This window comes from Eptatretus burgeri, chromosome 11, assembly GCF_056783735.1.
Source record: "Eptatretus burgeri isolate ZD-2024b chromosome 11, Ebu_testis_v1, whole genome shotgun sequence".
NCBI classification, from domain to species: domain Eukaryota; kingdom Metazoa; phylum Chordata; class Myxini; order Myxiniformes; family Myxinidae; genus Eptatretus; species Eptatretus burgeri.
In genome coordinates, this window is record NC_140971.1 from 86,422,418 (window position 1) to 86,438,982 (window position 16,565).

A 16,565-nucleotide genomic window follows, 5' to 3' on the forward strand; every position below is an offset into this window, starting at 1 on the left:
TTTTTGAAGATATCAGATTGAAATTTACACAGCTTATTTGTATGCATATGTAGTATGCTGGTATTGTTGCAGTTGTCGGGGTATGTAGATGGAGGAATTTGATGGGAAAGTTGGGATTGAATAGAGTTGTTTGGTCCTTGGACGTGTCGGAGACATCTCCATGTAATTAAGGAGGGAAACCGTGAGCTTCAGTGTTACATGTCACCGCATGGGGGGGGGGGGCGGTGTTAATTAGATAGGGATTAAGGCCAAGTTCCCCAGTATGTAAATGCCCCCTGTGACTTTTCCCTATGTTTTTTGGTATTACAAACTAGCAATGGACCCTTATGCCTGGTGTTGGCTTAATGGTTAGGGTGGTGGGCTTGGGATCCTTGGGTCTTGAGTTCAAATCCCACTCGGCTGTTGAATTAATACCAGGTGGGGTTGACTCTGCCCGTCATCCTTCTGAGGTCGGCAAAATGAGTGCCAACTTGCTGGTATCCTGTGTCTGAGTGGCGACCCGTCCAGGATTGCACCCAATAGCCAAGGAAACTGCTTCGGCAGCAATAACGCTCTGGACAGAGTATGGTCCCAATGGATGGATGGAATGGACCCTTACAACCGAGCTGCATGATCAAGTAGGAAGAATCCCCACCTCCAAGGGTGATGGTGGGCGAAGTCACGCCCCCGAGGTTGATGATTGATGGGCGTGACGTCAGAAGCGAGGCAAGTATGCCGAGCAGGCAAGCAAGCCACGTCCTGGGAGGAAGTGAGGTTTGGTGACGTCAGACGGAGTTCAGCGTAGGAACGCACGAGTGCAGATTGAGGGACGCACAGGCTTGAGAGAGAATGAAGCTAGGAGATGGCCTGTAAGAGCAGGGCTTTACGGCTGGCTTTCCTTCGACACATGAAGAAGACGGCACGATTCTCGTATTTGTGCTGAGGTGAATTGGCTCATGTACTGAGCAAGTTGCTGGCCTTGGCTCTTGGTTGGGTCGTGAAAGATGGACCCCGAGCCTCGTGTATATCACCGAAGGGAATGGCGCCATTCTGCAAAGAGCGTATCGGCAGGCACAATCGATGAAGAAGATGCACGACGGTCGGTGAGCCTTGGTGTTGAATACCGCTCATGAATTGCCTGACGAATGTTCCCGGTGAGAGAGAGAGTGGCTTGGCGTGTCGACACGTGCAAATCGAAGGGCCTCGATTCCACGTTCCATGAAGACCATCTTTGGACCAAGCTAAGTGCCAGAATAAAGGAAGAATTTTCTTTGATTTCGTTTACCCTTGTCTCGATTTAAGTCTGTATGTAGAGGCGCCTCAATTTAGACTTTAGGATTAATTTACCTCATGTATTATTATATTCTGATTATTGTTTCTTGTAAGTGGATGCTGTACATCCATCTGCGCGTGCCTGTGTGCGAGCTCCACCCATTGGTTGGATAATTTGTCTGATTCCACCTACAATTTGAAAACTACAGCTGGATAATTGGCAGTTGAGTGACCTCAAAAAATCATTGGTTGTTGAATTCAATGACCAAATGTGCAAATGCCGTTCAAATTTCAGGTCAATCAGATGAAAATTGACAAATTTTAGAAATTCGGTCTATGTTGACCTTTTGGCCAATGTTGACCTCAAAATAGTTGGTGGTTGAATTCAGTTACTTGATCTACAAATCCTCTTCAAATTTCTAGTCAATCAGATGAAAATTGAGGATTTCAGAAAATTGGCCAATGTTGACCTTTGACCTCAAAAGAGTGACCACGAAATCAGATGGTCATGTAGCATGTGGTGAAGTTTCAATTTCCTCCGCTGAACGGTTTTCGATGTACGCTCTTAACTAAATGCAGACACGTACGACGTACGACATACGTACGCACGCTACTGATCACAACCCTGATTTTTTTTTTGCTTTGTGAGCACAGGGTAACAACCTTTCCCGGGTGCGACACTTTGCTGCCCCTGTGCAGTGAACACAACATTTCCTCAGCTAAACGGCACTGACTTGTCCTCTCACTGGTGCTAACACCGGGATTTCCCCAAAATCCACACATTTTTCCCTGGAACCCACACGCCTCTTTCCCCACCATTCCTTGGACACTCGCATGAGTCTTTCCCTCGAGTCCAAAAGGGCTTTCTCTCTTTGCCACGTATGCTTTCCCCGATGCCCACACATGCTGTGGCAATTCCACCATCGCAGCACCTCATCATGCTCCCTCTCACTTTCCTGGCTGTTCACCATTGCAGACAGCACCTTCATATGCCGAGGCCGTCGTCGTTTTGGTTTTAGCTCCTGGGCCTGTTCTTGATTGCTGACATTCTTTTTTGAAACCTTTTTGTTGCTATTTCTCCCAAGCAGAGTGCTGATGTCCTTGGAGCACTCTGCATGTCACTCTTCTGTGTTTCTCCACCCATGACTTCCAGAGCAGGATGTGGTCTGTTCTTTCCCTTTGTCTCAAGCGGTGTTCCTCTTTCTTGTGTGATTTTATTTCTGGCTTTTCTGACCCTCCACACTTTGACTTTACAGGCAAAGTGTGGAAGGTTCCGAAATGCCAATCTGCACTCACCCATGCTATTTTCATGTACACTTTCTGAGAGCACTCAAATCACTCTCTTTCATCGTCAGATGTGACTCGGTCGCCATTCTATGTGAAATGATGCTCTTGGAAATGATCTCTGAAAATATGGGAGAAAAAAAATCTTACGATAATGCAGTTATCGCTTATGTGGGTATGTATAATTAAATGGATATATAGCTGAAATAGTGCCCCCTGGTAGTGTGTGCGTGCTCGCCGAGAAGTGAATGAGAAACTGAAACTATAATTCCAACGCACACAAAATAATTTGATTTGAAAGAAATTTTTGAAAAAATGCAACTATCACAGAGCAGGGTTTAAAAAATAAGCTGTTTGAGAAGAACAGTACTTAAGTGCTCATTGTAGATCTATAAACATTGGGACAATACCCCTGGGTGCTCACCTGGTAGTGCCTGGATAAGATAACTGGGGAACCACCGGTAGGCATCGATGACCCGCAAAATATGTAATGGAGAAGAAAGTAAATAGCTATGGATTTTTTTTTTTAATGCTTTGAACAAACTTTGGTACAACACGGGTGATAAAAGTTGTGGTCAAGTTTCATCAGAATTGCATCTGTAGTTTGTGAGTGGAAATGCAAATACCTATTTTGGGGGGTAATCCCCCCATAGGCCACCTTCGGGCCTATTTTTTTAATTGTTTTGATTTTAATTTTTTTACTGCTGTGAAATTGTTTTGGTACAAACTGGGTGGTGAAGGTTGCGGTCAACTTTCATCGAAACCATGTGTGTAGTTTCAGAGAAGAAGTTGCAAGTGTTTGTGGATGGAAGGATGATGCGCCATCCCATAAACTCCCCAAAACTACGCTCCAGGTGAGCTAATAATGCAAGTCAGTGAGTGTGTATCAATCGGTTGTGTGTCAGTGTGTCTCCTCCATAACTACAAAACCATGAAACCTTGCGGCCCGAAACTTTGCATGTATAGTAAGGCAACTCCACGGTATTGCATGGATGAAAATTGAGTGTTTGGATAAATTTAAACACTGGTTTTGAAGATAATTAACGACCCTATTTTAATTATCCTTTATCAAGACTCATCCTTGGTCACCTCGCTCACCCTCGCAAGGGTCTTAATTTGCTATTTTTGGTTATTTTTGGCCTGCTCAGCAATGCCTTGACTTGGAACAAGCCACAACATTTCTTCACGATAAAGTGCTCAAATTCTTGTTTTACTTTCCTCACTGATATCATAGATCTGTGACCTGCTACAGGTCTGTGACCTGTGACCTGCTACATAGATTCGAAGGTCAGGTCAGATTAGATCTTTGACTTGCCACAGGTACCATGTAAACCTGCAATAACCTGTTCCATGGTCGGGTTGTCGGCGACTAAACCGTCTCCCTCATCAGGTTTTCTGGTGAGGAGGGTGTTTGGATATGGACACCCAGCAGGATTAAAAACAAAACCTGCCAGAGGGCAGAGGAGCTCCTTGTGAGCCAACGGCCATTGATATCTAGTGCCCAACTGTGTCTGCGGACGTCCTCCTGCAGTTGGGTTACTTTTTTATTAGGAGGTTGGTGGGAGGATTTGCACTCCGGCCACCGTAAAACCCTTCATTCCGCAAAACACAAAAACGCAAAAAAATCTGAAAACCCACTCCGTGGGAGTACCTCCTGTGCAGCTTCCCTTCGCAGGGCAGCTCACCGGATGACGGGATTGGGGCAAAGCCTTCGGGACCCCCAATCTTTGATGAAAGGAGAGAAACCACGGGGTAACATTCCCGGGTCAGATTGCGGGAGAATGTGTTGGAGTGGTGCTGAGGTGTCGTCCACCAGACGGCGGTCTCCTTGGGTTAACCTGAGGCGGTCCCTTCGGGTGGGTGCCTGGAATGTCCTATCCCTAAGAGAGGATGATCAACTGTCTCTGTTATCATCTGAGCTCAAGCGTTTGGACATCGGTATTGCAGCACTCTCTGAGGTTCGGAGACCGGATTGCGGTGAGATAATGGTGCGTGGTTACACCTACTATTGGTCTGGTTGCTCTGATGGTTACCATACTCAAGGAGTTGCTGTTGCTGTGTCCAATAAGCTGACCCCAATGATAATTGGGGTAACACCAGTCAACGAGCGTATTATGAGACTAAGGATTCGTCACTCCTTAGGTGTCATTTCCCTGGTCTCTGTCTATGCTCCGACTGAAGCGAGTGACCTTACCGTGAAGGATGCATTCTACGCCATGCTCGAGTCTGTGGTTGATCAGTGCCCCAGACGAGATACATTTCTAGTCTTGGGGGATTTCAATGCATCGACTGGAACTGATAGGGATGGTTATGAGGTGTGTGTTGGTCCCCATGGGTCAGGAACTATGAACCAGAATAGCACTAAGTTCCTTGACTTTGCAAGAAGTCATGGACTTAGGGTGGCTGGTTCATGGTTTCAGCGCCCACAAGCTCATCGCTGGACTTGGTATTCCAACGCTGGCGGTGTGGCAAAGGAGATTGACCATGTCCTCGTTGACGGTCGCTGGAGGATGATCCAGAACAGCAAGGTCTCTCAAGGGACACTGGATACCATTGACCAGAGTCGCAGGGCCAGGGTGAATGGCAGAGCTGAGCTGTTCAGGGAGCTGAGGCATAAAACTGTACGTGCACTGAGGGTGGACAAGGAGGCCTATGTGCGAGGAATCTGTGAGGGAGTAGAGCATCACCTGTGGACAGTTGATTCTCGTCCCGCTTACAGGGGAATTCGCGCATTGCGTTCATCCAAGCCCATCCCTCGGAGCACTGCAGTGAGAGCAGAGAGTGGTAGGCTCTTGACAGAAGAGTCTGAAGTGAAGGCCCGCTGGGCCGGTTACTTTGAGCGGTTGTACCAGGCTGATCCCCCAGCTGTCGAGTTGGACGTCAAGGGTGTGACAATCCCTGTTGCTGACCCTCCAATCAACTGTGGTCCACCTTCGCTTGTGGAAACACGGGCTGCGGTGAACCAGTTGTAACGGGGTAAAGCTCCAGGGATTTGTGGCATCCATGCTGAACTTCTCAAGGCTAGTGGAAATGCTGCACTCGTGTCATTGCATGCAATTTTGTGCTCTGCCTGGAACACAGATGGATGCCTGGATGATGCAGTCATTTTTGCGGAGACTTTAGATATCCTTTTGGGGGCCCTCAAGGTGCTGAATGAGGAGTCGGAGCCGCTGGGATTACGGGTTTCTTGGGTCAAAACTAAGATCCAGGCTTTCACTAACATCTTGGATGCTGCTGTCCTGTCTGTGTCTGTTTGTGGTGAGGGTGTTGAGGTCGTGGAGAGATTCACTTACCTCGGCAGTGATATTCATGTCTCTGCTGGCTGCGAGTCAGAGGTCAATAGACGTCTGGGTCGGGCCTGGGGAGTCATGGATTCACTGGATCATGGGGTGTGGCGCTGTTGGTACCTGTGCGGGAGGACGAAAGTCCGAGTCTTCAGGTCCTTGGTGCTTCCAGTCTTGCTCTATGGATGCGAGACTTGGACTCTGACCAAGGATCTGAGACGGAGACTTAATTCCTTTGGTACCAGGTCTCTTCGGAGAATCCTTGGCTATCGCTGGTCAGATTTTGTATCCAATGAGCGGTTGCTGAGAGAGACTCGGATGAGATTTGTTACCTGCATGATCTGTGAGCGTCAGTTGCGGCTGTATGGACATGTGGCTCGTTTTCCTGACGCTGATCCTGCTCACCAGATTCTCTCAGCGAGGGAGTCTCGTGAGTGGAGGAGGCCAATGGGCTGGCTACGTGCCTCGTGGTTGCAGCAGGTTGACCAGCATCTCAAGGAGATGGGGATGGGCCTGGCATCTGCCTGGGGGAAGGCCAGACGGAGGCCCCTGGAGTACCGGCAGAAAGTGGACGCAGCGACGCGCTGTTCTGGCACATGCTCCCATACCTGACCTGACTGATATCATCCAATGCCTGATCTTCATACCAACGAATCGCTGAATACATCCCTTTTGTAAGTGCGATAGTTTTCAAATTAGGAATTTTGAGCGATTTCATGTGTTGTACGATGTGATTTTCCATGATCTACTCTCACAGACTAATTTAATATATAATAGAAATATAATTTCAATTTTGATGATCGGATCATGTGGACTAAATAACTGTCGAAATCTGGAGTGAAATCTGAAAATGTTAAGAAATTGGTGATGTTTTGGTTTTTGCGAATATGGTAATGGGACAATCAGCTTGCTATCACTTGCCAAGGCAGCTGTTCCTGATCAACCATTTAATTGGAGTTATTGCTGGAGTGCTTAAGCAACTTGGCTATTGCTCTCCAAGCTTCCATGGCGACACCGCAGCTCGGTTCTCCAAGGGGACATCTCCAGAGTTGGGAAGGCAAAATAAATTAGAGGATTTAATCGAGTTCAAGAGAGAATTGATAAATGTTTTCAGTGGCTACAAAATATGAACCAATGAATGCCAAGATAGCCGAGAGATATGCATGCTCACTGTAAGCTGTCTAGCCGAGGTCTGAACCTCCACCCAGCTCTAAACTGTCATTCCGGTGTTTCACAGGCTTGGTGATTCATCAATGTGTGTGCCGTCTCTTGGATGGATGTTAAACTCCCTCTGACCCCTCTCTCTCCCACCCCTTGCCTCCTCCCTATCTCCGCCCTCCCCCTCTTTCCCTTTCCCACCATCCCTCTCTCTCTCCTACCGACCCCTCCCCTCTCTTAATATTCCCGTCAGTGAAGCGACAGATTGTATTTGCTCATGAAAAATAAACTAAAAAGCAAGTTCATGGCAAACCTTTTCAACCAAGTCCCAAATGATGAGTTTTTTTAATTTAAAATATGACCTCATGCATAAAATATTCCAATAATTAATGGAACAGGGAGTGTTCTGACATAATACATCCTTGAATTAACCTTCTTCTCCATCTATAAATTCCCACAAATTTGAGATGATATATTATGCTGACGAAGCAGTGCAATGAAGGAGGATATTGATCGAGGTATCGGTGACATCACAGTGAACTGTGTGATGACATTCACAGGCAGATTGTGGGGAAAAATAAAACATCTTAAAATAAATCTGGTAAATTACCAAAAAGATATAAAAAACATTTCACGACCTTTGTTCATCTTATTTATACGCAGCACAAGGCTGTGGGGTAACATCGTTGGCTGAGGGTGCAGATGTGCCGCTGATACAACAATGCCCTCTATTGGTTAGGGCAGAAATTTGTAATTTGTTCATGGTGCCGGTGATAGCTCACCTATTCTTTGCAAAGGGCACTATGGGATCTTTAATGTCCACCAACGTATGCTGACAGATGAGACATCCGTTTAATATCCATCCGAGGGACGGCACACACATTGATGAATCACCTTGCCTGTGAAGCACCTGGATGACAGTTTATAGCTGAGTCAGGATTCAAATCCAGGCTAGACAGCTCAGTGGTGAGTGTGTGTACCTCGTCCTATCAGCCCACATTTGTACATCACAAATAAGTTTTAAAAAAAATTGTTGGCATTTTAAAACCACAATAATAGCTCCATAGTGAATTGTCATGAGAACACATGAGGTTTTTCAAAAGTATTTTTTGAATTTTCATACAACTTGTATAAGGTAAAAGAGAGTCAACACTTGGGGCGAGTTTTTCTTGAGTTAGTGCGTCGTATTTATTTCCAGCAAGTGTGCACTGAAGCGATATCACATACACAACAATACTGCAAAAACTCACCCTGGCTTGCAGAATGGGTAACAGATGGCATAAAGACCAAGAAGCCAAGTAGGAGGTTGGTAAGCTGAAAAAAAAACAGGAAAAATGCTTTAATAATTAGTCAGTAACATCTGTACTATTAAGTGTGTGTGTGTGTGTGTGTGTGTGTGTGTGTGTGTGTGTGTGTGTGTGTGTGTGTGTGTGTGTGTGTGTGTGTTTCCTCCATAACTCCAAAACTTATAAATCCTTGCAGCCTGAAACTTTGTATGCATTCCAAGAAAACTCCAAGGAAGTGCAAGAGTGAAAATTGTGTTTGGTTTAATTAAAACACCCCTTTTGAAGATAATTAACGGCCTTATTTAATTATATCCTTTATCAGGCATCCTCCGAGCATGGTGTTGGCGCAGTGGTTAGGGCAGCGGCTTGGGATCCAAAAGGTCCTGAGTTCAAGCCCCATTGGGCCACTGAATTAATACACCAGGGGGTTGACTCAGCCTGTCATCCTTCCGAGGTCGGCAAAATGAGTACCAGTATACTGGGTCGGTGTATACCCCGGTTAAAATAGGTGTACCATATCCCTGTGTCGTAAGAGGCGACCAGGGTTGCGTCAGGAAGGGCATCCGGCGTAAAACATGTGCCAAATCACTATGCGGATCATATAGATGATCCGCTGTGGCGACCCCAAACGGGAGCAGCCGAAATAAGAAGAAGAAGAAGAAGAAGAAGATCAGGCATCCTCCGCCAGAAATCGTTGCTGCCTGTTCCAAGTCAAGGCATGGTTGAGCAGGCCCAAAAACATGGCGGCTTCAGACCCCAGCGAGGTTACCCAGGAAACGCCTTAAGACATCCTTGAATTAACCTTCTTCTCCATTTCGAAATTCGCACAAATTTGAGATGATATATTATGCTGACGAAGCAGTGCAATGAAGGAGGATATTGATCGAGGTATCGGTGACATCACAGTGAACTGTGTGATGACATTCACAGGCAGATTGTGGGGAAACATAAAACATCTTAAAATAAATCTGGTAAATTACCAAAAAGATATAAAAAAAAACATTTCATTTCATCTTAAGGCGTTTCCTGGGTAACCTCGCTGGGGTCTGAAGCCGCCATGTTTTTTGGCCTGCTCAACCATGCCTTGACTTGGAACAGGCCGCAACGATTTCTTAACAATAAAGTTGTTGTTTTCACTTTCCTCACTCATATTATCGAATGCCTGTTCATCATAGCAACGAATCGTTGTGTACGTCGCATTTGCAAGTCCTCTAGTTTTCAAATTTAGGAGCTTGGAGCGATTCCGTGCATTATATGATACGATTTTCTATGATGTTCTCTCACGGACTAGTTAAAGTATATCATCAAAGTATTATTTCGGTTTTGAGGATCGGATATCGTCCGGACGAAATAAGTGTCGAAATCTGTTGTGAAATCTGATAATTTAAAGAAATAACGAGTCTTTTAACTAAGCTGATACACCTATTTACTTTCAGCAAGCAAGGCTATATTCTCTCCTTCATCATAGATACACAAGAAAATGTGAAATTTCCAAAGCATTAAACTTATCTTTTTCCACCGTTTGGAGAATTATATTGAGTAAACAAAAAAAATTTGCAACGTCCCAAAATTTCCCAGCTTCATTGAGCAATATGATTTAATGCATTCACTGCTGGACCTGTCCGCGCTCCCTGCCCGCAAGAGGGAATGCCTATCCATAACATCTGCCAGATCTGTGTGTATATTTTTGGAGATTTCGCAAGGTGCTCCACAGGGAATCAAAGCAAATCTGGTGAAAAACAGACGTTAAAAAAAAACAAGTGAAATCCTTCAATATAATACAGCATGTGTCGTGAAGCAAATGAGTGCACTGATGTTAAAATATGCAATTTATGCTTTTTCAGTTGAAAAACAATTAAAAAGCGTACTTAATATTTGAAATGTAAAAATCTTGTTATTATTGTGATAAGCATCTTTATATATAACAGAAGGAATGAAATCGTTCGATACAGCGTGGCAGGAGGCCGCAAAAGAATGATGGCATAAGAAGAACTTAGCTTTCAGCGTTCGGCGCGAAATGCCAGGGTGGGCGGAAAACACGTCTTTCGTTCGTTCGTACATGAGAGGGGAGCGTTTCTTGTTTTTTTTTTTTTCCCGTGAAGCAATTCATTCAATGTTTTTCACATATATAACACATTAATTTCACAAATTTCCATTGAAAAAAGGCAGTATTGTGTGAATCTAATGTGTAGTTCATGCGGAAACCGGCAAATTATTATTATTATTATTATTATTATTATTATTATGATTATTATTATTATTATATTGGCCGTCTCTTCGGATTTTTCCATCAGTTGTTGGCCCATGAATAGTCGGGTATTTCCGTCAATTGTTTCCGTCAGTTGTCGTCATTTCCGTCTAGGTTACGCACTGCCATCTAAAAGACGGCCGTCATTAGCTGTCACTTGAGGCGCATGGGGTGGGGGGGGGAGGAGGACACCGGAGACATGGTAGACACCCGGGACATTTCAACCTCGGTGCAATTGTATACCAGCGCACGCGCTGTAAAAGGTTTAAATGTTTGTGCAGACCCCAAACCGATGTACCACGTGACACGTCCACAGATGAGCAGGCAAGATGGAGGATTATCTGCATTGTTTATTTCATGGGCAATTGAACTTTGCGATGTCTCCAGGATTGTTCTGCATAAAGCTGCAACTCTTGTGGATAACGTCATTATTTGAACGAATTCATTTTATTTCATGAACTGCTGCATGCACTGTGAAGGCTGGCTTTAAATTTAAAGGGACACTATATGATATGCAGTGACAGCCTCGCCAATCATTCCTTATCAACCATTTAATGGGAGTGCTTGCTTGAGTGCTTAAGCCACTTGCCAAACGCCTCAGTCACTTGCGGTACCACGCTACGTCCTTCTGAGAGAATCGTTCACTCAGTTCGGATGCTTTTGGCCGTCACATCATTCAGAGCGAGTGGTTCCTGCTCCACCACCCTGAGCGAGTGGTTCATGCTCCGTTGCCCTGAGCGAGTGGTTCGTGCTCCGTCACCCTGAGCGAGTTGTTGTGAAATATCACCCGATTTCCAAGCAGTTTGCCGTATTACCGAGCCAAATTTTTTTCTCTACCCATCACATGTAGCTGTTTAGAAAGATTAATGTTCGTGAACATATTCCTGAAACATCTAAATAAATGCAACGTTGTTTTTGAGTGAAATGTACTCAGTTGTTTAGCAGGCAAGCTACTTTTGGGTCGTTGCAGATATCAAGTGTGCGTGTGCGTGCGTGCGTGTGTTTCAGAAAGCATATATCTGTCTCTCTCTGTCTGTCTGTTTCTCTCTCTGTCCCATCCTTGCTCTACTTCCTCCCAATACAGTGCAGCACCCTCCTCCCACAATTCTCTCACTCCCCCCCCCACGTCTCTCTCTCTGTCTGTCTCTGGACATATCCAGATGGTAGTTGTATCCAGATGGGAGTCTGTCTCCGGACTTGTCAGAGTGGTGTTTGTCTCTGGCTAGTTTGGCTCCAGACGCGTCCGGGTGATAATTAATGCTCCACGGCACGTCTGCCTTCCTTTCCTCTCACCTCACAGTGTCTTCCCTTCCCCAACCCCTCCTCGCACTCCCTACCTCCTCTCTTCTCTCTCCCCAATCTTCTCCCCCCATTAGTATTACCGTCAGCAAAGCGATTGGTGGTATTTGCTCATAAATAAATAAAACGCAAGCACATCATTTATTTGCAATGTAATGTACGTTTGGCACAAGTGAAGAACTTGGTATTCGACATTGAAGATGCATGAAAAAGCAGAAAATTTTCGATACGAAGTTATGCTTTATCACCCCGCACACACGAAGCGAAAAGCAGGGTGAAGCATTTGGTTCGATCCTGTCCACAAACTTCAGTTTATGATCGAGGAACAACTTCATTTCAACTGAATGTTACATATTGAACACGATTTGGAACATGAATCGGAAAACTAACCTGTAGTTTAACATTACTTTGGCTCTGAATTCGTCCCCATCTCACATCCACATAGAGGAGTGAGATAATTGTTTAATTGCCTGTCTGGCAGTCAAACAAAATTGAAAATCATTCCAAACAGGAAACGTACTGTTTTTAAGGATGTCATAAAGGACACAAACAACAAGCACGAATAACTAAAGTAACGTGTGAGACACTGCAAGCTTGGTGTTGGCTTAGCAATTATAGTGACTGGCTTGGGACCTTACAATCCTGAGTTTGAGCCCCTGTTGACCGTTGAATTGACACCAGGTGTGGTTGACTCAGCCTGTCATCTTGCCAAGGTTTGTGAAATGAGTGCCAGTGTACTGGGGTAATAACTATTCAGGGTAACCTGCTTTGGAGTGGCTACCCGTCCAGGACTCTCTACTCCTTGCCAATTAAACTGCCTCCGCAGCCCTTTGTGCCTTTACAGCACGAAAGGAATGGTATTTATTTTTTAGCTCGTCTGTTCGAAGAACAGAGAGCTATAACGATACCCCCGGCGTGAGCGTCAGCGTGAAAATGTTAAAGTTTTTGGTGCAAGTTATTTAGAAGCTTGCCATTCATTTAATATGTGCACTCGGATGCTGATATTTGGCATGGAGGTTCCTTTGGGGTATATTATTATTGATGTAGTGAAGTTGAAATAAAAAAATAATTTCAAATATTTTTAAAATTTTTGACCTGTTTTGAACTTAACTTTTTTGTAGCACATCAACGTTAAAGTTTTTTTCCTTTCCAATGTTTTTATCGACTACACTATTTTTTACTAATTACAATATACAAATACATATATTGCTTTAAAATTATTTGGATCAGACTTCACTGCAATGCTTTATAAAAAAATATTATGAGACGAGTCTTTTAAAAACGATAAATGTATAAACAGGCGAGCATTGGGTGGCTTTGACACCAACTCTCTGGTTATAAGACTGCATTAATGGCAGTAAACTTCGGTAATTGGTTAATATGACCTTAAAAATAATTGTTTTATTTCAATTGAATTATATACTTGAACACTGCATGGGAGTGAGGTCTTCTATGAACTTTCTAATTTATTCTAACTTTTGGTCTGAATAAAACTAATTTGATCGATTTGTTTGAGGGTATGTTTGGCTTTGCTGCTCATTCCAAGTTACTCTGACTTGAATCCCATGTAGACCATACCAGATGAGTGGGGGGTGGGGGGGGGGGAGGCGACTCCCTCTCTTGAAGTCATAAGTGAGCCAGTGGGTTTTTCTGAGAACTCAATAGTGATGCGGTTATTCTCCTCAGACTCACTCAGATTCCAGAAACCTGCTATTGACATCACTAATACCACTGTCTTGGAATCCTCCACTGCGATATGACATCATGGCGCTCACTTCTATACTATACCTGTTTAGGAAGTATGATGAGAAAAGGGACCATTATGTGTGCAGTTACCCTGTGAGCACTGAGAGAGTGGGCTTTCTACTTCAAGGTTATTTTGAAAGTAAGGATGCAATCTTTTGGAAAAGCAAGCCACCTTCATCACCACAGCCAGGGAAAATGAGTATGCAGTTTAGGTAATTGCAAGTGATGGGAAAATTCATAGTAATTACATTCTCAATTGGAGACTTCAACGGAAAGCAGTTGTATTTTACAATATCACACAAATCCCTTGCAGTATCAGGGTGAGGGATGTGATTTGCAAGACCAGAGGTGAATGATATGCGGTGCACAATACAGTAAAGCCAGTTTTTACAAGGATTTAAGGTACAGGAGGAGGCCATTCGGCCCATCATGCCTGCGCTACACCAATACCAGATTTAATTAATCCGTCGATACCCCTTCCCTTCGTATGCAGCCTTTTGGCTGCTACATTGGTACTCATTTTGCCGAAGGATGACGGGCTGAGTCAACCCCTTGGTGTTCATTCAGCAGCCAACGGGGCTTGAACTCAGGACCGTAGGATCCCAAGCCACTATCCTAACCGCTAAGCCAAAACCAGGTTCAAACTTTAGTTGTCACAAACTTTATTTAAAATGACAAAACACACCTCAGTAAAGAGACTTCTGCAATCCAAACTGATAACCCTTACTTACCACCAAGCATTTTGGAGCACAGGATGTTTTTCCCATTTCCAAGAGGCACTGCAGACAAAATATCGGTCACCATTCAATCCATCCTGGTAAACAGGATGATGAAAAGTACATTTGATAAGGCAGGAAAAATAGGAAGGACATTTGGTGCCAGATTTTTACAACTGCCCTCAGCATCCCGGCTTGATGCAACAAATTTGGCCCACCACTGGTTGCATCATGTTACGATCATAAACACTCCTGACGTGTATCTCTCTCAAACTTACAAAGTGAACAGCATTACATCATCAGCAACACATGTAAAACTCTACTTTCTCACAAGAAGACAACAACACAAATCTCACTGGATCCACAACGAAACTAGAGCGGTACTCGGTAGAGCGCATACCTCCACCAGGCTGAACAGTTTACGTTTAGTGTAACACTGATAGGCCGGATCTGCATCCAGACATTAACCAAAATCAAATTGGCTTGTTCTCGTCGCCAAACCAACTCATCCACCAAGTTTCGTCATAGCTCATCCTCAACGTTTTGAGATATCGTGTTATATATCGTTTTTAGTCCAACCACTCAAATGGTGAAGAATAATTTACAAAATTATCAGATTCGGATCCTGATCACAGACAAACAGACAGACAAACAAGTGTGAAAACATAACCTCCACCAACCTTCGGTGGTGGAGGATCAGAAATTATTGTGTCCGGATCTTCAAAATCGAATCAATTCGGCCTTGTTACACACCCAACCTGTCCACCAAGTTTCGTCCGAATGCGTCCGCAACTTTTTTGAGATATCCTGCTCACAAACAGACAGGCAAACTGGGGTGAAAACAAAACCTTCACCCACCTTCGGTCACAGAGGTAACAATCTGAAGGTACCATGGTATAATACTGCAATGTGAAATCGAAGCCACTTTGGAGAAATCCTTTAACATGAAATCGTAAGAATCTCACCTGATGCTTGGAAGTTCAGACTCAGTTTGAATCCAAACTGCTTTGTCAAAGGTTTCGTCAGATGTCAAACGTGTACCTATGAACCTACAACAGACTCAGAGAACAACTCGATCTAGCTCGTATTAGAAAAGATTTATTCATGAAAGGCTTTCAACACCAATGAGACGAGCAAATGTGTTTGGGTTTGGACTGAGAAAGGAAGTGGTGAGGAACCTTTGAGTTGACAAGTTCAATCCTTCTCTGTCCCTCCCATTTTCCGAGTGCAAGGTTTCTACCACCGCCCTCAGCATCCCAGTTTGACGCAACTACTCCGGCCCACTGGTTTGCTTATTCCTGAAATGAAGCTGTGATGCTGATGCACATTATTACACAGGAATGGGAAATTTGATAATGGTGCTGGGACTGCTGGCACATAACACATCATGAAACTTCATCATGGTGTTGGAGCTTTGGAACTTTAACACCTACTAGGGAATGCTAGCATGTGCAACAACCTGTTTAATGTTACCTCTGAAGGACTGCACCCTCATCCGTGCAATTCCCTGCTTGATGACGGCTTATAACCTGACTGGGAGTCAAACCATAATCTGGGCATATTTCTGTGGTTTTTCAATCACATAGATTTGTCAGTTGGTCCTTTGACTACTGTAACACCATAAATATTGCATCTCATATGTTTTTATCTGTCAAGACATAGTTTCACTATCCAATACATTCCCCATCCATCCATTGGGGACTATATTCTGTGCAGAGCGTTGGTGCTACCGAAGCAGTCTCCTTGGCTATTGGGTACAATCCTGGACGTGCAGCCACCGCGACACAGGATACCAGCAAGCTGGCACTCATTTTTGCCGACCTCGGAAGGATGACAGGGAGAGTCAACCCCACCTGGTATTAATTCAACAGCCGAGTGGGGTTTGAACTCAGGATCCTGGGATCCCAAGCTCACCACCCTAACCATTAAGCCAACACCAGGCAGATACATTCCCCCACTCCCCCCCCCCCCAATTCCCTCAGTGGTGCCAAAATTAAGTCACCTTGTCCAAATTTGCCCATAGTTTGTAAAATCTATGTTGTGCTCCATATATATATATATATATATATATATATATATATATATATATATATATATATATATATATATATATATATATATATATATATATATATATATATATATATGGAAATATATCTATATCTCTGTATATTGTATGTAAATATATATATATATATATATATATATATATATATATATATATATATATATATATATATATATATTTTCCTTCCTTAATTTGAGCAACAAGAAAAGGTTTAAAGGGACAAAA

General features: G+C 43.9%; 1 protein-coding gene across 4 annotated transcripts in view; it reads right to left on the reverse strand.

Moving 5' to 3' along the window:
* The window catches only part of LOC147017558 (interleukin-11 receptor subunit alpha-like), a 65,104-nt gene extending 49,659 nt beyond the window's left edge, over window positions 1-15,445 (reverse strand). Inside the window, exons 1-4 of one of the 4 annotated variants that reach the window (XM_085847253.1) lie at window positions 15,238-15,445; window positions 14,953-15,079; window positions 14,288-14,335; window positions 8,228-8,291 (exon numbers count right to left, since the gene is read on the reverse strand). In XM_085847253.1, the coding sequence (XP_085703379.1) occupies window positions 8,228-8,291; window positions 14,288-14,323 (100 nt within the window). In that variant the 5' untranslated portion in view covers window positions 14,324-14,335; window positions 14,953-15,079; window positions 15,238-15,445. Of the gene's footprint in view, window positions 1-8,227; window positions 8,292-14,287; window positions 14,371-14,952; window positions 15,080-15,237 lie in introns of all 4 variants that reach the window. The other 3 variants (XM_085847255.1, XM_085847254.1, XM_085847256.1) reach the window with 3 other exon arrangements.
* Window positions 15,446-16,565: the final 1,120 nt, after the last annotated feature.